At 39.3% G+C, this 27,552-nt stretch overlaps 1 protein-coding gene across 7 annotated transcripts in view; it reads left to right on the forward strand.

The window, feature by feature from the left end:
* The window catches only part of TGFBR3 (transforming growth factor beta receptor 3), a 301,195-nt gene extending 277,261 nt beyond the window's left edge, over positions 1 to 23,934 (forward strand). For 5 of the 7 annotated variants that reach the window (XM_040360043.1, XM_040360045.1, XM_040360049.1 and 2 more), the window contains 2 exons: positions 4,400 to 4,600; positions 22,886 to 22,974. In XM_040360043.1, the coding sequence (XP_040215977.1) occupies positions 4,400 to 4,599 (200 nt within the window). In that variant the 3' untranslated portion in view covers position 4,600; positions 22,886 to 22,974. Of the gene's footprint in view, positions 1 to 4,399; positions 4,601 to 22,885 lie in introns of all 7 variants that reach the window. The other 2 variants (XM_040360046.1, XM_040360047.1) reach the window with 1 other exon arrangement.
* The last annotated feature ends 3,618 nt before the right edge of the window (positions 23,935 to 27,552 follow it).

Raw genomic sequence — 27,552 nt, forward strand, 5'->3', positions numbered from 1 at the left:
GGGAATTGATACCCTGCACATTATGTGTAAGAATGGTGTATTTGACAGGCGGCCCGTCAGCCATGGTGATTCGGCAGGCTGTACTCACGGTTTTGAAGCTTCGAGGACTCAGGCTCGATACGTCCCGGGCATTGTAGTTGTATCTCATTTCGGGAGGGGGATGCACCAACAGAGAAGTGAACTCGAGAAAAGAAGAGAAAGATCAGGTTATGGAGGAAAAGACATAGAAAGAACCGGCATATATTCATCTTATCACAGGCTATCTTAAACCGGTTTAATAACATTTGTGTCCGGGAGAAAAACCGGAGAAAAAAGAAAATGAACAAAAACATCCAAATAATCGAAAAGAATGGAAAGGAGGGGGAAAAAAATATTTCCCCCCTCCCCTCCATTGACACACCGTTAATCAGCGTGTATTCGGGGGGTGTAAAAACACCCGATATAGGTTATTTTTAATACGTTGCAGAGACCATCAATCCTTTTACAGCAGTTCTGGCTCAAAGAAAGTTACAGCATATTTTACATACCAGAGCTGTATTAAAGTGGATGTAAACCCGATTCATGAAATTTAAAACTGGGCACATATATCTACAGTGTTTTTTTTATCCCTCTCCAAAGCCCTAAGTCCCGTGGCTTTCTCCTGCTCCATTCTTCTGTTATCTGCCTGATAACTTCTAACAAGTTCTTTGACACACATGATAAAACCAGACTGAAATTTGTGTCTAAAAAAAGATTAGCAGACAGCTGGTCAATTCACAGCACAGCTCTGCACGTCTCTGCCTATAAGGAGAGGTGGTGTGCGCCTTTCCTCCAGTCAGCTGTCCCACAGTGTATGGCAAGACTCCCCTCCCCCTGCTGGAACAGGAAGAGAAAAACAGGATGTGCACTTTCTAAACAATATATAAAGCCGAAGACAGCAGATATACATGTAAAACTTATGTAGGGAGATTTGTTTCATCTCTGTGTATTAATTGAGGCTGTTCACTTCACTGGATATATGTGAGGGTTTACATCCACTTTAAACCTTTGGTGGGACTGAGATAATGTGAGTGGGCCTCAATCATTAAAACATCTTACTTTTGGCCAGATCAGTTTGTAAGGTGTAAAAACAAAACACAGGAATATCAAAATTAAACAGTTTTTTAGGGAGGCTATATGCGCTTTCACACTTTTTTATATTGTGAAAGATAATGTTACGCCGAGTAAAAACTCCCCAATCCATCCATGTCTCCATGCTTTACTTTGTTGAGAAATCACTTTGAAATACAGCCCCCTAGCATTTCTGGCCATGGCCATCTTTAGTAAGGGCAGATGATTAGTGTAGCATTTAATTCCTGGAATACATTTGCCCTCAGGCATGAAAGCAGGAGGATGTGCTTAGCTGAGAAAGCCCCTCCTCCCCTCCTGAAGACTTCTGGGATGTATGACATCATTTGCCAGGGAATGGAAACCAGGAAGTAACTGAAGAAATGTAAAAAAAAAAAAAAAAAGAGTAAATACGATATACTATATTTAGTAATGCTAGTGGCATAAGGATTAAGAACAGTCAAAGTTGTTTGAGAGAGTGAAGTTCCACTTTTACGCTTGAACCCCCGACAAGTACAAGCAGGTAAATTACAGATCAAGATATGAGGGTGAGGGGGCTGCTAACAATCTGGGGAGCAATAACTGTGTGGGGATGAGCTTATGAAGAAAGAAAGGATCAGTTGTTAGGTAGAAGTAGAAGAAGCGCAAGAAGAGAGCAGGAGGTGTTGGGAAGAGCGGAGTGAAAGGTTTGGGTGATAATTTGAGACTGGGATGGTGATGTTTGGGGCAGAAGTGTGTATGCTTTTGTATGTTGTTCATATTTTTAGTTGTATCCCTTGGGCTAAGCAGAAGCCACTGCAGGGATTGGCACAGAGGGGTGGTGGACACTGAAGGGTTGGTAAGGTGGTTTAGGTGGCAGCAGCATTTCTGATAGACATGACCCATGATGTTAGCATGTAACCATATAGCAATTAGAAGAGGTCAGGTCTGGACAGCCGCACTCCTATAAAAACATATTTATTGTGCAAAATAACGGAAGTACAAACCACAGCAGGGTACAGGATAACAAACTGACGCATTTCACACTCTCAACAGTGCTTAGTCATTGCTATGACTAGTTGCTATATCCTTAGCTTGTACCTGCTGCTTCCACCTTGAGGAGAGTGTAATTTCCACACATCCACCTGGAGCGATGATCCCTTCCCCAGCACGTAGCCATATGTTGTGATGCTTTCCTTTAACTAAGTATATCTAACTTGTGTAGTTCAGATTTGTCTCCTCTCAATGTCTGCTTTTTCAATATGTCAGATCTGTTATTTATACAGAGTTCTCTTCCAGTAGCCTAAATCATAGTGAAATGTAAATTCAGAAGATATATCACTGTCTTTGTCGTGACATTTAAGAAGAGGGGAATAGAAATGAAGTAAAAACAGAATCTGGAAATCATGTCATTTTGTAAAGTAGAATCACATCTGTGCAGAAAAAGGCATATTTGAAACTTCTGCAAAACTTGCAGTAATAGGATTTGAGCGGCTCTGGGCAGCCCGCTCTGATCTCAGGTTTCTGCACATTGTAGGTAAGATCTGGGTTTGGATAAGTCACGAGAAGAGATCTTTTGCCTAATCAAGTTTTTTGCTTGGGGGGGGCAGAGAGCATTGCACAAAGATTACTATTACAGTGTGGATGAGGATCGCAGAGTACCAACAAACAATGCGTTGCTGTACCAACCAGCAACAAAGAAGCGAATACTGTGCTAATACATAATGATCATTTGTATTAACCAGATGTTTCTATAGTATGTTTTTGATAATGTCTAGCCATCTGTTTCTGGAACCAAAACACCAGAAATTTCTTAATTTTCCTCTTCTTTTCCTAACCCTTTCTTGACTAGGGGTTTGTATTTTGCAGGCTTGCAATACTTAAAGGGGTTGTGCAAGTGTGTTGAGTATAGCCTCATATAAACAAAGTAGCTAATCTTAATGCGTACCATTATCCAGATTAATATAGAAACAAAAAGGATAGGGGGACAGGGACAATTAACAGTGGCTAATGCTGACCCTGTAACATTCCCTCCCCCTGGAATTGATGGACTGTTTCGGTACTTGGTAATAAACAACATACATATGTATAAAAGAGAATTTTATTACACATAAAATTGTTACAAAGGTTGCATAATTAAAATTGAAAGAACAGAGACTCAAGGGTCCCCCCAAGAATTATCTGTTATTACAAACATATAGACTGGTCTGTGCCTCGACTAGTTTTGCGGTATAACCGCTTCCTCAAGAAGACCAATCTATAAAGCAAACAATACAATTAATTTAAGCAAATATAATAATGCAACAGTAGCCAGTATTACAGCATAAAAGGGAGTAATAATACAACAACATAGCTTACCCAATGTTTAGGTGGTCATGTGCGGCATCGGACAGCCCGAGCAAATGACCCCTTGCGGCGGACAAGGGGGATAATACGGAAATCTCTGGATAAGGCATGGTATAGGTAAGAATTCTGATAGTAACAATTACAATTAGGAGAGAGTGGGACACCGGTGAGGGGAGGGGGGGGAAGAGGAAGGGGAAGTGGGGGACAAGGTATGGGAAGGGAAAGGGGGAAAAAAAAAGTGGTTGTAAAGGTAAAAAAAAAAATCCTAAATAGCTTCCTTTACCTTAGTGCAGTCCTCCTTCACTTACCTCATCCTTCGATTTTGCTTTTAAATGTCCTTATTTCTTCTGAGAAATCCTCACTTCCTGTTCTTCTGTCTGTAACTCGACACAGTAATGCAAGGCTTTCTCCCTGGTGTGGAGTGTCGTGCTCCACCCCTCCCCTTAACTACAGGAGAGTCAGGACGCCCACTAACACACAGCTCCTTTCTCTATCTGCAATGTAGAGAGTGTCCTGACTCTCCTGTATTCCAGGGGAGGGGGCGAGCACGACAGTTCTCACTGCATTCTGCTTTGCTCTGGGGGTGTCATTTACTTTCTATTGACACCCGCAGCGGTTCGCAGGGAGCAGTGTGAATGGAATGCGAGTTAGATGCAATGGTTCCCACATTGCATATGTGTGAACCAAGACGAAGTCGTAAACCAAAAAGCAGCGCTAATAAAAACTGGTCAAGAAAAAATAAAGATAATAAAAACTCAAAGCATATAAACATCATCAAATACAAAAAAATATGTGAATAAATCACTATACAGGCAAGTAATCAGTTAATTAAAGAAGAAAGTGAATAACACAAAAAAAAGCCCAATTCGCTAGTGACAAGAAAGGACAGAAAAAGCACAAACAGTCCTTATTTAATGATGATCCATTCATAAACGATCCATCCCAAAAAATGTGGCTACAATTTAATTTCCTTCAATGTGTGTATTAGGATCCACCATAATAAAGGAGATTCCACCACCATGTGAGACTGTTCAAAAGCACCTCTTACCAAATAAGACGGTCCATCATGATATAAATGATCATACCGAACTCAGCAGGACAAATCCAAATGGGCTCCACATTGGGAAACAGATGCTCACACCAGCCGATGTCACTCATGGATGCAAAAGAAACAGTCTCCCATTGTGAAGTATGTATTAAAAAAAAACTGCCTCTTTATTAAAAACATGATTTTTTAACACCACATTACGTGGGTACAAAGTAGCAATAATCTCTGCGCTGTCGGATAAGCAAACCGCATGGACCGACATCGATACGTGACATGACATCACAAATGAACCACAGAGATTCCTTAAAGCAGACCTTGCAATAAAATGTAAGTGCTGTATTACTGTTAAGGGCCCCTCCTCCTTCCTCCCATGATGAAGCCACATTTAGTGGCAAACATGCTTATGGTTTATGCTTGGGTTGTTCAATTTATGCACCGATTTGTATTCAAAGTTTAACTCCAGCCAAAACATAAAACATTTTTTGGATCAGGTGTAAAGAAAGGTTAGAACCTCTCAAAACTTCTTTGAGCAAAGAGAACTCTGTGTGACTTCAATGGCTACACATTTTTTTATGAATGGGATGAACCTTGGTCTGCATAGAATAGAATAGTGTAATACCTTGTACACACGTTCAGAATTTCCGATGGAAAAAGTCAGACGGAATTTTTTCATCTGATATTTCGACCGTGTGTGTGGCCCCATCAGAGTTTTTCCATCAGAATTTCTGACGGGACTTATAAAGAGAACATGTTCTCTTTTTTTTTCTGATGAAAAAAAATTCTATTGGAATTTCCATTCGTCTGTATGGAACTTTGACGGAGAAAAAAAACATGCATGCTCAGAATCAAGTGGACGCATACTCGGAAGAAACTTAGTGGCAGAGCTTTTTTGCCTAGAAAAACGGTTGTGTGTATGTTTTTCTTCGAGAAAACTGTCGAGGAAATCGACGAGAAAAAAAAGAGAACAAGTTCTCTTTTTCCTCGACGGGATAGCACATTCGTCACGCTGTAACAGACTGAAAAGTGGAAATCGTCTCTTTCCAAACTTTTACTTAACACGCAGTAGACATGAGATTAGCAAAGCAGCCCCAAGGGTTGTGCCAGTGGAATCGAACTTCCCCTGCCGTCGTATGTGTTTGTACGTCACCGCGTTTGAGAACGACGAGATTTGGTCTTGACAGTGTGTACGCAAAGAAGAAGCTTGTCAAGTTTCTTGACAAGCCTAACAAGGAACTCGTCGAGAAAAACGATGTTTCATTTACGACGAGTTCCTTGGTCGTGTGTACGAGGCCTCAGCCTTACCACTCTCAGGTGCCCAAGAAAACAACTGGAACTTCTGGGTATAGAGCAGCTTGTAAGTCACTCCATGTGACAATGTTACAACCAGTTCTTACTCCTTTGTAATATATGACTTTGAAGACTTGTAGCTTACACAGGGCATCTCTTTCACTGCCAGCAGGTAAATGGAATAGCAGGGAGCCAAGATGAGGTAGGTATACACTGATGTGGATGGAGGTCTGTATTTAAGTGAACCTGTAGCTTTGCGCTGCATATGTAAAGTAGAGATTCACTTTGAATTAGTTAAGTCTTATGACCATAAATGTTAATTTTAAGAAATATTAGTAGGCTTTTTCATAAAGTAATACAAAAATACACCCCTAGGTTGCTGTGTGTATTTTCAAATTGGACAGTTAGAACATATTTTTCTTTTCCTATGTCATGATATCTTATTAGAATTTGAAGTTCTGATAAATGACCATTCTTTAGAATGTACTCTTTTGCAATGTGTGTTTAATCAAAACGCTTGTCTTTCCTATTTGTGTCTGGATGGATAGGAACGATCAGAGCTTTGCCAAACTGTCTCAGACATCTCCCCCTTTCTCTGAGCTCACACGCTACTAAGCAACAATATAAATGTAAGCGTAGAAGAAGGCAAACAAACAAGCTTTTTTTTTTTCCTTTTTAAAGCTAAGACTTTTAGCTAATTTTTTCCAGAAAATGTGTCAAATTGATTTCTGTGAACAGATCCAAACTTAAGAAAAACAATGGTGTAAGCAACTGTTTTAATTGTTGTTTCAGAACAGCCAATTTATTTATGCATGTATTTTCTCATATTGCTTGAGAGATTTAGCTGTTCATTACGGTACTTTCCATGTGATCAGATTTGTTATTTGCACGCATTCATTCTGAACCTTTGAGAATTGTGTAATGACTTTACTGGTATCCCTTCTTGATTGATGTAATCCACATGGTTTATTAGGTTGTGTAGAATTACTTAAAAATTCTGAAAGTTTTCAAATGTTGCACCTTATAATTGCCTTCTGTAATTCTGTGACTGTACCAACCCACTGCCAGAAGTACTTTATGTGTTTATGAGAACACCAGGATAATGCTCTCTGCATTGGATTCTTTGGGAGTGGACATATCCTAATTCTGATCATTAGGCATAGAGTGGGCGGTTTACTATCTGCGCAGCTACTTTTGGGCAGTATGCAGAAGAGGCTATTGACAATTTTCCTTATCATACTATTTCGACATTAATGGCATTAGATGACCGTCATGCAATACCAATTATTGTTGTTTGTTAGTTTATCCATCTCAATGATGGGTCTATAGAGGAGAGGATGAGGTGGGAGGAATCCTTTCCACATTTAAGTAGGTGGTTGCGGGTGAATAAGGGCCAAGTGCTAGTCGCTATTTGCATATCACTACATGCCAGCTTTTGGAGCTCCCCAGAGGTTGTAGAGATCTGAAAAGCAAGCTTATCCATGGTTTTACATTAAAATATATGAAAAGGGCGATCCTATTTTTTTTTAAGCATAGAAACATGTAATGCCCCGTACACACGATCGGAATTTCCGATGAAAAAAGTCCGACTGACTTTTTCCATCGGAAATTCTGACCGTGTGTATGCCCCATCGGATTATTTCCATCGGAAATTCCGGTGAATTCCGTCGGAGTTTAGATAGAGAACATGGGCCAGATCCTCAAAAGGGATACGCTGGCGTAACTGCTGTTACGCCGTCGTATCCCTGTTTCTAACTATGGAACTGATCCACAGAATCAGTTTCCCATAGTTAGGCAGAAGATCCGACATGTGTAAGGGACTTACACTGCCGGATCTTAGGATGCAATACCGCATCCGCCGCTGGGGGCATTTCGTGTCGAAATGCCGCCTCGGGTATGCAAATTAGCACTTACGGAGATCCACAAAGCTTTTACGCTTCGTTTTTTCTCTGTAAGTTTTAGTTTGCAAACGCAAAATTAGGGCTGCTTTTACAAAGTGTAAACTGTTTACACCATGTAAAAGCAGACCCTTCTGTCCAGTGACGCGATTTTTTTTTTGTTTTGAATTTTTTTTTTTCGCCGTATCTTTTTTTTCCCCGACGCAACTTTATTGACCCGACGCGATCCACAAAGCTCGGCGTAACGTAATTTCGCGTTATGCACGTCGGGAAAATGACGTCACGAGCATGCGCAGTACGCCCGGCGCGGGAGCGCGCCTAATTTAAATGGGAATCGCCCCCATTTGAAGAGGAACGCCTTGCGCCGGCGGAATTTAAGTTACATAGCCCAAAATTTCTAGGTAAGTGCTTTGTGGATCGGGCACTTAGGTAGAAATTTTAAGGCAGTGTAACTTAAATGGAAAAATTTACGTTACGCCGGCTCTTTGTGGATCTGGCCCCATGTTCTCTTTTACTCCAATGGAATTCTGTCGGAATTCCGATGTGATTTTGGTTGAACAAAGGTCAGACCGTGTGTACAGGGCTTAAAAGTAGCATGATTATTAGTCTCTTGCACATAAAAAAAGCAGCGGTGTGCCAGGTAACTAAAGTAAATTTATGCATGGTTTGGGGCTATGAGCTACTTAGAATAGCACACAGAGACTGGGGCTCAAGGCAAGGTAGTCATCACTCAACCCCCCCCATCTCATATATTGACATTGATTAAGAATTTCCGATTTGCATGTTTTGTACTAGCATGGCCTGCCCCATCTGACACCAGCTGTCTACATGTGCATCCTTCTTTGTGAAGTGACAGGCAGATCCACAGTTTTAACCATCTGTGCTATTTCTCTGGTTTAGTAGTAGCATAAAGGCTGTAGCAGGACTACCTTGGTCATTCAGTGGGCCCTAAACTCCTGCCTAATTTTCCCTGTTGATTATCTGGTCTGGCAGTTCAATAACCAAGTAGTTAGATTTCTGGCCTTGCCACTTAAGTCCTTGGGTTCATATGCCACGTAAACACTAACTACACAAATGTTTTATGGTTTTCTTATGTTTTCTGAAGATTCCCCTGGATGATCCAATTTACTTCCACTGCTCAAAAACATATCTGTTGATAGACTAGTAGGGACAGGAACTGCTTCAAGGACAAGGACAGCTCTGAACCTTTTTATGTAATTTGTAAAGAGTTGGCGTAATTTAAGTAAAATAAATAAATAATCATATAGGACACATCTGTCCCTCCAAATCTTCAAAGCCTGGTCAACTGACTAGACTTGCAGCCAGGTCATTGAGTTATGTTGTTGATGGACTCCCTGTAAATATTAAAAGAGATATTGTCAGCAAGACTCCTTAAAAGTAAGAAAGCACAGTACATTTTCAATCTTTATTTCATCTTTGTTATCCAGACACTCAATGTGACCTTCAGTGTGAATGTGAAATATTTCATAGTGTCTGATGTGCAAATGAATTGGATAATCTACCCCAAAAGAAAGATCAACATATGGACTGTGTCCAAGCAGCTTAAGGTTTAGAAGATAACAAAACAAATGACCTAATATGCTTTGGTTTGTTCGCCAGGAAATACTTAAAAAACAGTAAGTGGTAAAATGTTATATTTATTAGGTTAAAAGTCCATAACCAGCTGATTTGTGAAAAAACTATCCTCCGCTTTGTGTTGCCTGCATTTTTGTTGCAAGACTATATGATATTAGCATTACATGGATTGGAAATCATAGCATGGCTACCCATGTGTCGATATATCCATTTTTTTCAGGATAATTTTTTCGGAACCTTTTCATATGTATAGATAGCCTGTCTTTTGTTAAGCAGATTTGAAAATTATTCAGGTGGTGGAGGGTGCAGAGTAATAAATTAGGGGCTTAGCATTGGTTCCAGAGGTCTAGTCACCCAAGACGTCATAGATATTAACACTATTGCTTTTTGAGACCTAATCTTACTGTGAACACATACTGAAGACTTTCAAGACAGGAACTGTAATTTACAGCTAGGTATATAGCATGTGCTACTGTGCAGGAAACCAAAATAGAAGAACACCAACCAAACTGTCCTCCAAGGACCCCAAAACATTGCTGGAAATCATAGGGACCAAAGAAAGCATGGAGTATTTAGTTATATTTATGCGTTAATTAAATACTACTGGAGTGTAAAGAGATATCTGAATATTGTCCTGGAACACCCTTGGAAGGTGTTCTACAGTGTTGGTTCCCATGCTGGGGTTCAGGGGCTGCATGCTAACCTTTGGTATGTTTTTATAAAACACCTGTGACCCATTAGTCAATTTTCAATCAGCCTACTTATGTGCTTACTTAGGTCAGTGAAAGAGCATTTTCATTCTACTAATGAAATGATTAGGTGTAGTTATGTACAGGTTCATATTTTTATGACACTTATTCCCTTTTCTCGTTTTACATATTTTATTATCTATTATCATGAATCTTGCAAAAAGCAATATTAATTGTTGCACTAGTTATTTTTAAGGGACTGCAGAAAGCACATATTCAAGAGCTCTGATTTTCAAAATGGTTGTAATGGCAATGATCTCCAGTAATCTTAGGTAACACTCATGTGCACTCTCTGTCTCCTGCAGCACGCCTGCAGTCTCCAGTTGCTCATGTAGAATGCTGGCATTATCTGGCCATCTGAAAGTTTTCTGTAGCATTATATACCATTCATAACCATTAATGTTCAGCTCTTTGGTGATATCAGGGACCACTTTTTTTTTTGTTTTGGATACAGTGGTTAGCAAGCTTCACCCTCTCTATTTTTCCTGTTTACTGTTATCATGGAAACCCAAATTTTAAGTTGACACCGGAACAGGAATAGAGTGGAAATCTTCTAATTGGGACACCATTTGTGGTGACCCTGGTGACATCCCATGATTCACTTACTTTGGAGGAAATTTCCTGTCACTTCCTGTTTTGTCTATGGGTCAGGAAGGGAAGGAAAATCACCGCAATAGGACACAGATAGAAAAAAATAAATAAAAAATAGAAGGGGATTAGAACCCCTTCTTACTCTATCCAAAATGGGGAAAAAAAATTGTTTTGCCTGTGACATTTGAGGCAAGTTAATCACCATTGCTTTGCAGAAATCAAGTGGGAATATGGTCAAGAAAGGAACAGGAATGTTGCTGATAAAGAGTAACATGCAGTCTAAGAGTGCAGAAAAATCACACATTTGTATATATAGTGTAAGTATAAAAAAGTATGTTCTGTAGTAGGAGGGTAATTCAACACTATGGGTTAGAGCCTAGACTGTTCAACCACTAGAGTTTGTGGTCTGGAGGTCATTGACCACTTCCATGGGAGCCGTCTGTGGGAAGGGGCTTTCAAGCAGCCGTAAGAGTGATTGGATGCATTGGAGGGAATTTCAGTAAAATAAATTAATCTTAATTCCTTGTCACTACATGAGCAGGTCAGTATCCATCATTCTTGTGTATCCAGGCTTTCCCATATCATGCATCTCTGACTTTATGCGAGTAGCAAACTCTTCTTTGGGTGTTTACGGTATTTACAAATACATAAAGTAATACTGTAGACTAAAAGCTATATGCATTAACCCATCATCCTCTTTTCCTATGCATTTATAAAGTGAAAGCTGAACTCCAGTCTGTGCCTCTCATATTAGCTAAATTATACTCATTTGATCTAGGGGAATATGCTAGAGAGTAATACTCACCTTAAAAAGGGGTTGTAAAGGTACACGTCCGAGGATTAGCGCCCCCCCCCCCCCCAGCCCCCTGTTTACTTACCTGACCCCTAGAACGTCCCGTGCCGTGAACGCGCTGACTTCTCGGCGAGGCTTCCTGGCTCATTCATTGGTTGATTGAAAGCAGCACAGCCATTGGCTCGCGCTGCTGTTAATTTACATCCAATGACGCGGCGCTCTGGGGCCAATGATACAGTGAGCGGCTATAGCCGCCGGCTGTTTTACGGGAGAACTAACCACCATGCGAGCTCGCTCGCATGAAGGTGGTTATTTCTTGCGGGGTGGAGCCGAGACAGCAGCCGAGGGACCCCAGAAGACCAGGTTCAGGGCCACTCTGTGCAAAACGAGCTGCACAGTGGAGGTAAGTATCACATGATTTTTACCTGTACAACCCCTTTAATCCACAGCCTCATGGTAGCTGACACTCTGATCTAGGAGTTCACTCCAACTGAAATTTGAGTAGGTCTTCAACATAATCACATACAGTGCAGGACCAGTCATCCCTACCAGAATATGAAATCTTTACTGCATTGTAGGGAACACAGCTGAATTCATAAACAATTTGTGCAGTAGATTTTCATGGACTTGCTTTATTTGAGAACAACAAAAGATGAATTGGCTGTAAGGTTGAAGTATGTGTATGCATGTATGTAGTTTTTTACGATAAAATTTTTTTTTTTATTTGCATGTGTACATTGCAGTTCAGGGACATATAGTAGAGATATTGGTTGCTACTACCAACCCTGATGCTTGCTGTTTCAGATATCCTTATGCTGATGCCCAGTGAGTGTTGAATTCCATGTTGCTTTACTCTTTACCGTCCATGACATCATTGTTCTCAATGAAACCTGCTTTATGTAAAGTTCTTTTTTTTTTTCCTGACACAGATTAAGATATTAAGCTTGCCAAACTTTGTCACCCTTCAGGAATCTGTTCATTTTTTTAATGACATTTTATCGTTGTAGTACATATTGGCACAATGTGCCAGTTTACAAAACTTCATTGACAGCTTCCAGGGGTTTGACACTACCCAGAGAGTTTTATGAATGCTGATTAAAATTAACTGACATGGCAACAAAATGATTTTGGCAAAAGGGCAGAAAAGCAAACTGAGAGACTTCCTGTACAGGGAGGAACATCCAGTGTATGCCAAAGAGTGATTAATAAAGTACATGGTGTCGCATCCAGCTTGTTTACAGACCTTATAAGGGACGTCCTCATCTTTTGGGAAAAAGCGGTGTGTTGTAAAAAAAGTTGTTTTCCACAGAGTGCAGCTAGTGGAGCAATGAACTTGCGTTGATGTGGAAGTGATATTTTCATTGAAAATTGCTATTTTTTTTTAAAGTGGACCCATCTTTAGAATTCATTCAGAATGCTTCATTCATTAGGACCATGTCAACCTAGCCAAATCACATTAATATTTTTAGTAAAAAAAAAATCCCCTATTCTTGCACTGAATTAAGAAATCATCAGTAGCCCAGCCTAGGCTAGGATCACGTCTCTGACTGCCAGAAGTAATAAGAGTTTTTATTTCATTAGAGACAGTTGGAAGTCTGTTGCATTCTTCAGACTATGTCTACGGTAAGAGAACAGGATCAGAAAGGCACAGTTATTGCCATACATGACATATATATACACATACTTACTTGACTACAAATGATATACAGAAATGTTTTTAAATCATTAACACACTGATAAGATTAGCATTAAGCCACAATCTAACATCCATGACTTGAGCAGCTTTCCTCCATCTTGTCATTTAAGAAAGGAAAGGCTTGGCCAGATGACATGCATTTGGAAAATCTCTTTAAGCAATAACAAGCCATTTCAATGTTGGAAGCTTGAAAATTGCTCCCTAAACCCTTACTTACATCTTTGTCAAGAGCTGCTGATTTTGTGAGGCATTCCCCTTCCTCTCACATTATAGTAATACATGTGAAAAAAATGGGTTCAGACAACATGTACACGGGACGTTGTTTAAGCTCTCCTGAACGATTTAGCTTGACAGCTAGAAACCGATGTCTAAAAACGTCCGTTTAGCCGCATTTACATGCTCCATTTAGCCACGATTAGGCCTAATGTACACCGCTGCGGGTAAACAGACGTTTAGGAGCAGTTGGGCATTTTTTTCAACTGCTCCTGAACTCTCCTCTGTTATCTTATCAGTACATGTACACAGGGTCATTTATAGTCATTTCTAGGCAGTTGAGTCTAGAAGCCGTTTTTGGAACACCAAATGCCTGTAACAGTTTGTAAACGCGCTAACTCGCGTTTAGCAGTGTTTAGTTTACAGACATTTTCATTTTAACAAAAAAAAACTATTCTAGACGCAAACGCGGCTAAGACCTCATGTACACTGCTGCTGGTAAATGGATGTTTAGGAGCAGTTGGGTATTTTTTTCAACTGCTCCTGAACTCTCCTCCATGCTATCTTATCAATACATGTACACACACAGCTTTAGCGGCATTTCAAGCTCCAAACGTGGCTAAATGCGGTAACATGCGATTTTAGCAGCGTTTCGTTTTAAATTTTAACCAAAAACATTTTTTTTTCAAACGCTTCTAGACGTTAACGTGGCTAAAGGCGGAATGTAAACGTGGCTAAATGGTCGTTTTTAGTCACCGGTTTCTACCTGTCAAGTTAAATCGTTCAGGAGAGGTTGAAAAACATCCCGCGTACATAAAGCCTTAGATGGATAGTGATTACATCCTATCAGATACTTTCACTGTTCGGGTATTCTAACATCCCCAGGTGTTGGCAGCTGTCAGAATACAAAAGCCGACAGATGTGATTTCTCCATCTGTGCTCTTTAGTGTGGATGGAGGAATCGTAGGATGAACAGAAGAAGTCGAAGCGTGTTTGGCTAGTGTAAGAAGTAATTCATTCAACCCTTGATAATAATTAGTGAACTCCTAATGTTATCCAGCTAACACTGCAACTTCCGCTTTCTCTGATTCTCACATCACTAGTCTCTCCAAATATTTTTTTATCTAATTAGTGTTTGCATAATCATTATATTATCATTGCAAATGTCTGAGGCCGCGTACACACGGTCTGTCCATCCGATGAGAACGGTCCAAAGGACCGTTTTCATCGGTTAACCGATGAAGCAGACTGATGGTCTGATGTGCCTACACACCATCAGTTAAAAAACTGATTGAGTCCAACGCGGTGACGTAAAACACAACGATGTGCAGAGAAAAATGAAGTTCAATGCTTCCAAGCATGCATCGACTTGATTCTGAGCATGCGCGGGTTTTGAACCGATGCTTTTGCGTACTAACCATCGTTTTTGACCTATCGGTTAGGTGTCCATCGGTTCAATTTTAAAGCAAGTTCTAAAGTTTTGGACCGAAGGATAACTGACCGATGGGGCCCACACACGGTCGGTTTGGAACAATGAAACTGAACTTCAGTCTGTTTTCATTGGTTTTGTCCGATCGTGTGTACAGGGCCTTACTGTTTGTGCCCATGCACAAATAAATAAAAAAAAAATATATATATATATATATATATATATATATATATTCTTTAGGGTTAGTCTTGGTAGAAGCATATTACCTACCATTTTGTTTTTGGAAATTGGAAGGAAAGACTATATTCTACTATAAATACAGACAGTATGGGTTGTACCCTTTGTACAGGCAAGCAGCACTTTTCCATTTGAATGCTTGTTGAGTTTTTAGAATAATTCCAGCATAGTATTTAAAGGATATGTCAAGGTAAAAAAAATGCACATTTTCGCTTTGTTTGTTTTTTCTATTTAAATATCCTGCGGGTTGATCTACCAAAACTGTAGAGTGCAAAATCTGGTGTAGCTGTGCATGGTAGCTAATCGGCTTCTAACTTCAGCTTGTTCATTTAGCCCTCGTTCATCTTAAATGCGGCTTTGAAATCGCCCAACTTCATCTGAAATCGCACAAATTCAAAGCCCCATCTCAGTGCGACTTCAGGTGCCACTTGGAAGGCACCTGTGCGGCTTCATGCACAGATGTCTATCCAAGTCGCACCTGAAATTACCAGAAGTATTGCAGGAACTGCTTTCTCAAATTGATGCAGCAAAAGTCGGCCTCACACTGTTTTGAACAGTACCATTGCTGACAATAGGGTGAGACTTGTCATGCGATTAGATCTGTCAAATCGTATTTCAAAACGATCCGGTGCGAACGGTGGCTTAAGCATTGACAATAAAACCTGGAAGCTGGTTTCTATGCAGAGCTAAACCAGATTCTGCACTCTCCATTAGTAAACCAACCCCCTGAGGCCCCGTACACACGTCCGAGGAACTCGACGGGCAAAACACATCGTTTTGCTCGTCGAGTTCATTGTGAAGCCGCCGAGGATCTCGGCGAGCCAAGTTTCCCTGTTGACTAACGAGGAAATAGAGAATATGTTCTCTATTTGGCCCGACGAGATCCTCGTCGGTTTCCTCGGCCGAAAGTGTACACACGGCCGGGTTTCTCGGCAGAATACAGCTCCGATCGAGTTTCTGGCTGAATTCTGCCGAGAAACTCGGTCGTGTGTACGGGGCCTCAGTGTTTTTGTGGACATGTCAGTCCAGCCCAGGTTTATTTTGCTAAACTGCGCAATCCATTACATTCTATTCCAGTAGACTTGAGATAACACAAGAAGTGTGAAGAGGACATATGACTGATTTGAATTTCTAACAAGAGCAACATTTTTTTTTTCCTACAAAATGTTTTTAATGGCATGTTCAGTGTTGGGGTTTATGTACACTGATATGTCAGAATTGAATTGCTTTGATGTTTGCATGCCTCCACACACTCACTGTTTATCACAGTCATCAACAGAATCTTTGTGCTGTGTGTGCCCGCCGGCTGCTTAAGGGCCCCTCCACACTGCTCTGTAGCAAAATTGCAGTAAAAACACATATGATGTGTCTCAGATGCATTTCCTGTACATTTCTGGTGCATTTTTGCGTTGCCTTCACCTGTTAAAATTGGACATGTGACTCAAAAATACACCAATCAAAAAGGCAAACCGCTTTGCTTTTTTATCGTGATTTTACTGCAATTTTGCTGTGATTTGTATTAATTTCGATGGGAAGCTGTGTTTTTGGTGAGGCTTTCAAACCCGCACCAAAGATGCAGCATGCAGGACTTTTCAAAATTCACTGCACCCACAGCGCAGTGGTGTAAAAAGTCCCATAGGATTTGAAGGAAAATATTTTTCTTTCGCTTTTCTTGCAAGTTAAAAAACACAGGAAAAATGTATCAGTGTGAAAGGGGCCTGATGCCGCGTACAACACGTACGATGGCACTATAAAGGGGAAGTACCACCCTTGGGGCTGCTTTTGCTGATTTTGTGTTAGTAAAAGTTTGGTGAGAGACGATTCGTGCTTTTCAGTCTGTTACAGCGTGACGAATGTGCTATCTCGATTACGAATGATAGTTTTACCAGAACGAGTTTTTTCACGTCGATAAAGCCTACACATGACCATGACGTAAAAAACGACAACGTGAAAAACGACGCGGAAATTTAGAGCATGTTCTAAATTTTAATGCCCATTTTTAACGGCGTGAAAAATGCTCTGGAGCCCACACACGATCGTTTTTAATGACATTAATAAGTCTTTGTCTGTGTACACATGTATGACTGTAGTGGGGACAATACATATTATACTATGATGTGAATAGTCTGTGTACCTTGTACAGCACTGCATACATTGCTGCTTTTCTGTATCGATAAATATTAAAAGGGCTAAAAAGCTCTTTGAAAATTACTTGAAAACAATACCGGTTGTATCGAGATTTTATATAATGACCATAAAGTGTGGTGTGTGATTTCTGTTTGGATACAGCATTGTGTATAACTCTGTTTGTTCTACAGCCTGGCTTGTACAATGGATGACAGCAATACTGTAATAAGACCTTTCTGCAAAGACTCCCAACCAGTTGTACATTCTGCTTTCTTGGCACAGATGTTCATAGGGCCTCAAAAGGGGAATGAAACTTGCTCAAGTTCCTGTATTTAGCTGGTATTAATGTCATACTATGTAGTTTATCTTTGAGCATTGCTCTGGCGGTCATTCCTCCACTGACAGCCCTAATGAAGAAGGAGTTGGTTTGTTATTAATTATCCAAATGTCTTCCAGCACTTTGAGAGGCTCTTATAAACACCAACAGACGGGGCCTCTTATCATAGCCCTGTCATTATAGGCAAAGGGTATTAAAAGCGATCTTGATGTCGTAGAAAAAAAGCTATAATGTTTTTAAAAATAATTAAAGGAGAACATGTACCCTCTTACATTTCCCTTATTATGTTAAGACATTTACAACTGCCTATGTTTTCCTTGGAAAGCTGAAGGACGTACAGTGCCTAATGCAGAGCACATGTGTCTACCTAATATTCTATACTCCCAGAGAAAGTGTGGTTTGAGGATTGAGTTTCTCTTATTTGCTATGACCACTGCCCATTCAGTTGTCTATTCAAGGCGGTCTCACTTTTATTTTATAATACTGATTATTTAAAATGTATAACCTGATTTATATGTCTACTGAGACATATGGGTATACTATTAGAGTCAGTCATATTTCTCCACGTAGTTTTTATTAGAAAGTTCAGAAATATTGATGAGCCTAACAAAATATTACTGAATTTGACTGTATGCTCCAAAAACACAGTTGTTAAAATTACCAGAGATACTAACAATCTTTTGATTTGAAACTTAAAGGAAACTAGTGAGGGTTGTGATAGAGAAGCTGCCATTGCTGACTTGTTTTTAAAGCGTATGTAAAGCCTAAACATATTTTTTTTAGGTTTGGATTGAGGAAGGTTTAGAACCCCTTTCTAGGATTTATTGGTGTTTTTGTCCCCATTAGGGAGATCTACCCTCACTATTGGTCCTGGTAAACCATTGTCTCCAGTACAGAGAATGATGTGAAATACAATATTTTTGTACAGGAAAAAGAGGATCTTCTGAGTGTGTGCAAAAACATTAAATAAAAGTCAGCAGCTACAGACTTGTAATAAAAGGAAACTTACCTTTCTAATGCCGCGTACACACGATCGGATTTTCCGATGAGAAAAGTATGATGGACTTGTTTCATCGGAAATTCCGATCATGTGTGGGACTTTTTTCCATCGAAGTAAAAAAAATAGAACATGTTTTAAATTCTTCCGATGGGAAAAAATCAGATGGGAAATTCCCATAGTCTGTGTGGAATTCCATCGGAGAAAAATACACGCATGCTCAGAATCAAGTCGACGCATGCTCGGAAACATTGAACTTAATTTTTCTCGGCTCATCGTAGTGTTTATGTCACCGTGTTTTGGACGGTCGGAATTTAGTCTGACAGTGTGTACTAAAGACAGTTTGAACGGAATTCCGATGAAAAAATCCTTCGGATTTTGGACTATCGGATACTCCGATCATGTGTACGCGGCATAAGAATCTAGTGCTGTCCTCACCTGGGCTGGTTCTTCTCCAGTCCCCACACCAACATGTTTAGTGTGGCAAACCGGCTGTGACTCCTTACGGCTTCACAACCAAATGGCCCTGCAACCTCATAGGACCTATGATGTACCCCAAGAGGTTGTGGGCACAGAAAAGGGAGGCAAACTTCTGGTGGAATCACGTAAGTGATCTGAACGGAAGCGGGTACCTGCTCCCCTATCAAAAAATGCCCAAAAGGAGTGGGATTGGTCTATTCCACTTTTTCTCGTTGTACGAACAATCTGGTATTACTGTTTGAAATGTCACTGTGCTTACCACTTGTTTATCATAGGGATGGAAGATTCATAAGCTTACTGATTATTGATTATACATGTACATTACCCACTTCAATGTAACAGTCATGTTTATATTTTCTTAATTATTTTATTTTTTTTGTGCATGTTTTGTACAAACGTGAAACACTTTCAATAAAAAGTATTTGTTAAAAAGAAATGCACAAATGTGTTAGAGGAGGGGGAGGGGCAAAGTGACAGTGTCTGTGTAAATTGTGAGAAAAACAATCGGCGCCACAATACTAATAAATTACTCCTATAATGATGTGAGGGAAAAAAAACAACAAAAATAACCCACTAAGTGTCTACACAGCTGCTGAACACTTATAGTGATAGACCACACCTACTACAATATTAATTTTGTGAAAATAGTGCAGCGCTGCGTATCTATAAATCTTATATAAACAAGTAATTAAACAAACAATTTATGAAAAAAGAAAATAAATAAATTATAAAAAACAGTTCATGTGTAGGTTTCCAAAGCTGTCATCGCTGTGAAAAATCCTATTTAAATGGATCAGTGCACACCACCACCTGCTAAAATGCCTGCTCACCTCAAGGATGAGTATAAAACTCATAGATTTCTCATTAAAATAAGGACATTTAAAAGCAAAATCGAAGGTTGAGGTAAGTGAAGGAGGACTGCACTAAGTAAAGGAAGCTATTTAGGAAAAAATATTGTACCTTTACAACCCCTTTAACCCCTCTCACACAAGACAGTGCTCAAGCCTAGCCACTGGCTACTTGTCCTGAGAACTACCTCATACATGGAAGCAACAGGTATTTTATGTCAGCTACAACAGAGGAATTGGTGGTGGAGGAGCACTGGAGTATCAGTAGATCAGGGCTAAGGAGGGTTCACAACCACTTTTGGGAGTGTGACCTAAAATACTGAATGGGAGCAGGTGTAACACAATGTTGAACAAAAGTACACATTCAGGGTGTTCGAGTTTTTAGTGTTTCCTCCAACCCACTAGGGGGGCTGCATGCAGCCCTTTGCCAGCGTATAGAGCCACCACAGAAACAGGAGCCCATGTGTTTCCCTTACCTTGGTGCTTGCTAAGGCAGTAAAAAATATATTTTTCAGATTGGCTTTCAGCAGTTAAAGCAGTCCTTTCACTAAAATTGCAAGGTCTGTTGATTTAGTAGGGACCCTCTCCCATCTCAAAATGCTTTAAAAAAACGTTTAGGGGGAAAAAAGTTGAATAATATACTTACATTACCTCTTATGCCTGTGATGCCTAGGTAAGGGTGACATCATCATCTTGTTGGGTGAGTTCCTGGGAAATGGCAAGTCAAAACAAAACTTTTTGTTGGTCGTTTTTAAGGGGGCTAAAGACAGCACAAATGTGTAATTTGGAAGAATCAATGTATAAATTGGCTGTATATATAGGAATTGGAAAGAATTAACTTTTCAGGCATATTGTACTATTTGTTAAAAAATAACAATGTTTATTTATTGCAAATCATTAATAAAAATGACTGGGACCAGAATAAAAACATTTTACATAGGTGATTTAAAAACATGTCTCAACCGGACAGTCCAGAGTTATTATTATTATTATTATTATTATTATACAGGATTTATATCGCGCCAACAGTTTTTGCAGCGCTTTACAACATCAGGGCAGACAGGAGGGATCACAGGGCCCTGCTCGTTGGAGCTTAAAGAGTTCAAACTGAACCTCTAAGGACTGGGTTGGTCGATTACAAAAAGTTCCTACAGCTTGACAAACAAACCCCTAAGGCAGGGGTAGGCAAACTCGACACACCAGTTGTGGTGAAACTACAAATCCCATCATGCCTCTGCCTCTAGGAGTCATGCCTGTGATTGCCAGGGTCTTTCAAAGTCTCATGGGACTTGTAGTTTTACTACAGCTGGAGCGCCGAGGTTGCCTTCCCCTGCCCTAAAGGATAACACATGTGTATAACATATAGGATGACCTAATCTTTTGTCATACAATAATCACATATGGAGGGGTAGGTAAAGTCAAACCGGAAAAGATCAATTCTGCTTCAATTTTCAAAGAATACATTAAAAGATTGCGTGACTAGTTTCATGCTCTAGACACGCTTCTTCTCGAGCTATCTAAATATGTGTAAAGAGGAAAAATATGAATTTGTCATTGAGGTGAAGCAGGCAGGTAACACAGGAATTTCACCGTCACCAGGTCATTTGAGGCAACTACAAATGATAAAGCATATAGTATTGGGTAAATAAAACCCTTTTCAGATTACAAAGGAGGTCACTTTCAGAGATTTTCCTGAGAGATGTTTCACTGAGCGTGTGTGTGTGTGTATACATATACATATATATATATATATATATATATATATATATATATATATATATATATATATATATATATATATATGCTGAAACTCATTTGGGCACTTTGAAAACTGCAGAGCCAGGAGGGATTTATAGGTAATATGGACTTAAAGGTATTTATTAGCATCAAATGAGACTAGCTTAAAGGGTCACTAAAGGACATTTTTTTTTTTTTTGCTGAAATGACTGTTTACAGGGTATAGAGACATAAAAGTTAACTGATTCCTTTTAAAAATTATTAAAAATAGATTAAATTCGATCATATAATGTGCCTCTAGTTTCACTTTCGGTTTTAAACTGGTTTCATGTTTCTGTGAAGTAAAGAGACCCACAGAACAAAAACAAAAAATCCAGGGCAGTGTTTTGTTTTTAAAATGAATCTGATTGGTTCTGAGGAGTTTTAGACACACAGCTTAGACCACAGTGAGAAGCTCCCATGAGTTTTTTCATAAGGAGCCAGACAAGCCGGAAGTGTGGAGATCACAGCAGAATTACAGCTACTTCAAAGCAAAAACGAACAATGAGGACATGAAACCAGTACTGCAGTAAGGTAAAGGAAGCTATTTAGCTAAAAAAAAAAATTCCTTTAGTGATCCTTTAATGCTAAATCAGACCGCATCCATGGGTCAATGTGTATGGCCCATAGCATGTGTCCTAAAACTCTGGGGTCCCAAGAAAGGACCAGACCCCCGCCTTGTAAATTGGCTGTAATAACAGTGATCTCCAGCACTTTTATGTGATGTGTCTCTAGTCTATCTCCTTATGCATTTTCCGAAAATCAGACAACTGCAATAGCGTGTTTACAATTCCATCTTCTGTAGCATGTCAGCATCCTCTGACCATCTCTTATAGCATGTTTATGATCTTTGACCATCTCCTGTTGCATATCTGCAGTCTTTGACAGCTTTATGTAGTATTACATTCACTATATATTACATGATAATGGCAGGGGCCACAGTTGGGGCCCCCTAGATCAAGAAAGTTGACCGCTACTGCTCTAGCCCTTTTAGCTACAACTAGCATTCATCATGAAGGGGGATTGTTAAAAGACAACTTGTCTCTGACAGTTAGTCCTTTGATATTAATGAGCATGCATATTCTCTAACTGAAAAGAAAAGGGGCCAGGTGTGAGTTTTAGCTGTGGGGAGAGAAAACATAGCAGATCTTTGATAAATCTTCTCCCAGCCAACTAAACATACAAATGTGAATAAGGTACTGGCTTGTTAACTTTCCTTTGCACATACTTAATGGAAATGTTACATGCCCAGCAGTTGGCTTCTTCCAGCTCATACTAAATGGACTGTTGTTGCAATCGTGTTGGATTTATTCATCGCAAAAAGCAGCAGGCAAAAACTAATCAGAAAACAATTTTTTTGTGGGTTTTTCAGGTGATACAGCAGGAAGACAGCAGGTCCCCACAACCCCACCAGCTTCGGAAAACAGCAGCGCGGCTCATAGCATTGGCAGTACACAAAGCACCCCCTGTTCCAGCAACAGCACTGCCTAACCCAAATCATGGCACAAGAGGAACGAAGATCAGCTACAGGGGCAGAGGTTCAAAGTCACTGTTTGTTGACATTAATTCTTCAAGCTTGGAAGGAATTTGTGGAGTTCTTTCTGTGCAGAAAAAGGGATCAGTGTAATATCTGCCTGTTTTTTTGTTTTTGTTTTTTTCTGGATAAATGCAGTCTTTGGGTTAGTCCAAAGAACGTCATACCAAAAAAGTGGTAATACTACTAATTATGCAGAGTCCAGACCTGCAATATGGGTTTCCTTGGCTGTCAATGTGAATTGTGTGCCAGTTTTAGATATGCTGCTTGTATCCCTTTTATTCTGCATTAAAGTGCAATGGTTTTGTATATAGAAAGAGAAAAATAATTATATATATATATATGCATAGACTGTATATATAATATAAGATTGATTGTACAACCATAAGTGCTTTAATGCAGTATAAACTATTTAGCCACTATTAAGCAGCAGTTTGTTGAATGTTAATGTTTTGCTGTTCTGAAATGCTGCGTGCACCTAAAGTGTGTTTGGTGTGATGTTGTATATAATCTTTCAGCTTTCTCACTCAGCAGGGTGACCCTTCGACTATTCACAAGCATATTTGATTAGTAGCACAAAGATAATATGAGATGTAGAGTAACTCTTAGAAACCAATTGAATTTGAGTTTACTGATGTCAAGTCAGTAAAAGAAAAATTCTGATTGTCTGCTATGGGTTGCTGCACATTCAAGGACCAATAGTACTCTCCCTCAATCTCTATGTTAACCTGCAATCTCGGAGATGTCTTAATTCTAATCTAGAGATTACAAGATGCATGCTTTGTTTAATGGGTCTGCACCTGGAAAAACATTGGGATTGATTAACTAAAACTGGAGAGTGCAAAATCTGGTGCAGCTGTACATAGAAACCAATCAGCTTCTAACTTCATCTTGTTCAATTAAGCTTTGACACTAAAACCTAGAAGCTGATTGGTTTCTTTGCAGATCTGCACCAGATTTTGCACTCTCCAGTTTTAGCAAATCAACCTATCTGTGTTCTCCAAGTATCGGTTTTTGGAGAGCCATGTCCGGTTCTTCTCCTGTTATTGCAGTAATCAAGTAGAGTGTGAGGTATCTTTCTTTTTTTATGTTTTGGGGCACTTTTATGTCTTTGTTGTTTATTTTATTGCCTTAGAGTGATTGTAGTAAATTGCAGTGCGATTTAAAGCAGTCAGTGCTTTACAAGGATACTTTAAAGTGTATTTGTCACGGTTAGTAGTCATTTTGCGGGCTGATTAAACCTATCATTTGATTGGGAGTTAGTTACATTTCCACAAGGTTTATGTTTTTAACTCTTTATGGAGTGATTTTGCTGTATTTTTTTAAACATTGTATCAACCTACAAAACAGCTGGTTTTATTCTGTTTTGGTGACAGGTACACTTTAAATTATTGTATATATTAAGAAAACCAATAGGAAGAATGTATGAATGTATAATTGTAACTATCCTGGAATGTTGGTGAAATAATTTCAATATTTGCAGTCTTTGTTCATTTTAATAGGTAAAAAAACATTATATTTTAGAAAAACATTTGGTACCTGCCATGCCTAGCCTTGCAAATATATGGTTCTCTATAATACAATATTTTCCAAACGTAATATGGAAGTTAAGGCAACAGAATTAAACCGGTTTAGTAGCAAAAAAAAAAGGCATATGCAATAAAAGCCTTCACTAAAAAAAAAAAAAAAAAAATTGTTAAAGTGCCATATAATCAAATTCTAAAAATAAGATCACATAAAACCTCTGTCTTATTTCACCTTTACAGGACATAGGAACTGTTAGGGCTTTTGTCGTTGGGTTTCGATGGGCAAATGGCACATGCTTTTGATAATAGAGATGCTTCTTATGCCCTGTACACACGATCGGACCTTTGTCTGACCAAGTTCACATCAGAATTCCAAAGGAATTCCATCGGAGGAAAAGAGAACATGTTCTCTATGTAAACTCCGATGGAATTCATTAGAATTTCCGATGGAATTTCTCCGATGGGGCATATACACAGTCGTAATTTAGAATGGAAAAAGTCCGTCTGACTTTTTCCATCAGAAATTCTGATCGTGTGTACGAGGCATTAGATCATTCAGAATCCATTGTAGGTGTAATTGACCTGTATTGGTCTAATTCAGCTGTGTTGGCATTCCGTGAGAGTAGTATGGGGAGAGAAGCAGTTCTGAAGCAAACAAGAAGCCCATCAACTCTGGCCCTTACACTGCTTAAGACTGAGAATTAGTACCTGATATATCAAGTGCTGATGACAGAGCAATCATGTAAAAGGTAGGCCACGTAAGAGAAACCATTGCTATAGATGACAACTTTTGCCTTGACTTCCATTTTAAAGATACAGGTAAAGTCTTTTTTACCAGTTCTTCAGTAATTACATGTCAGGTATCGGTGCAATGTGATTTAAAGACTTTAGGAATAATTGGGATTAAAAACTAAGCAATATATAAAATATAACAGAAAATGTAAATAAAAATATAAAAATGTAAAAATATATATCCTGTAAAAAGGGAAAATTATCCTATGCAAAAATATTTTATCAAATATAGTTTCCATCAGACATGTTTTATATATCCAAAAATGTACAGAAATAATGTTCAGATTGGTAAGAATTTTTGGGGCAGGAATAGAAAATCACCAGTAACCAAGTCATTGAACTATAATCCTATAACTGCCTTACCAGGTTGAGCATAATGTATTTGGCAGTATTTTGCCTGTCTTCAGCTGATGCAAGTTTTGGATTACTTGGCAGCCAGGAGAAAAATGGCATGTTAAGGCCTCATGCACACAGGACGTTTAAAAATGCCAGCGCTGCTGCCAGGAAAAAAGCAGTGTTAAAAACGCGCTGTTAGCCACATTTTTTAAAAGCATTTATGGGCATTTTTTGGCTTTTTTTTCAGTAAAAATACCTCCTATAATGTAAAAACGCGGCTAACAGCTTGTTACAGTGTTTATCAGCGTTTAAGGGCATTTCTGGACATTTTTCATGTGTACAGCTCAACAGCCTCAGTTCCTGGATGCAAAGGTTGTCGTTTTTTTTTCTACTGCCCCTAAATGCTTATCCCTTCAAACGCCTCTGACAGTCCCGTGTGCATGAACCCTAAAACTGACAACATCTTGCTGAGATAAGTTGCAAGCAGTGCAGGCTTCTTATCCAACTGTCATTCACTACCTTAAATTATCTGGTCCATCCTGATCACCAAGTCTTTTGCAGAGCACTTTTATGGTGAATGAATAACTAGGAACATTTTGAGATTTTGGCAGAGGTTGGTGCTGATTCTGTTATTTTCCTTCATGATGTGTTAGCTATCAGGATGTCACTCAAAAAAAACTCACCCTGCTGTTTGTCTCATAAGCAACATAAGGCTTGTAAGTGACCAGACAGACAAAACTGCTGGAGAGTTCTGGATCCCCTACTGTTTTTTGATCCAGCACAGCTGTAAGCTGTATTGCCTACAATATAGAAAAGCTGAAACTGACAGTTAAGTTTAGATAAGATCTTATCGTGTCCAACATACAAGTGTGAAGCAATTTTTTAATGAAGAGCATATTGTAGCAAAGATTTGTACATTAGCACTCACTTCCTAATAGTGAAAACATAAGCATCTAGTGCTTGTGTTATGTTGATTCAGTATTCAGTGCGTATTGAAAATTGTTTTGCAGTTCATGTGAACTTCTTGCCAGTGGTGTACCTATCAAATCTGGTACCCAGTGCAAATCATTTTTTTAAATCCTACCAATGCTAGGTCACTCCATGGCTTCCTTTGGTGCCAGGTAGGGCCTGGAACACAGAGAGTGGTTCAACGCACTCTCACTGCTCAGCATCTCATGGGTGGCCACACCCATGGTGCTCTCCAAGTGATGATTCCCAGTGCATATCACCTTCCTCTCAAGTTCCTTAAGTATAAGGGAATTGAGGGGATGATACTCGCACTGAAACCTTTTATCTTTTATGAAAAATTAAGGGAAACATTTTTTCAGCCTTTACAACCACTTTAATTATGGATTAAAAAAAATGATCAAGTAGATCAACATGCTTCACTTCAAAGTTTAGGGTGAGGCTTTCATAGCCCTGAGCTGAGTGTTGCTTGCCTCTTACTAGTAGACTTCTTTCGAAAATGCATGTGTAAAATACCTTGCAATAATGATTTTCGCATTTGTCTAAAGTGCTCGGTTTCCGAAAAATGTAATTACTGGGTGATCAGGACTGGATACTTTAAGGATCTTAGAAGTCCTGTAAAATAATCTATCTACAGAAAGATGATGTCATATAGCCAGTGTACTCTCTAATTTTGGCATTTGTCTTTGATAATATTTAGTTTAATATTTTCCTTCATCCCTGCTTCCTTTGCCAGCATAGGAGTGTGTTACATCATTAGAGAACCATCATTTGCCTAAGCCTACTTCTTAGTAGTTCAAGAACAGGGTGTAGTGTGCAATTTCTGCTGGAAAAGTATGTGTTCAAAAAATTGGAAGAAATTTCTAAAATTAAGTATATGTACTT

Source organism: Rana temporaria, chromosome 7, assembly GCF_905171775.1.
Source record: "Rana temporaria chromosome 7, aRanTem1.1, whole genome shotgun sequence".
NCBI classification, from domain to species: Eukaryota; Metazoa; Chordata; class Amphibia; order Anura; family Ranidae; genus Rana; species Rana temporaria.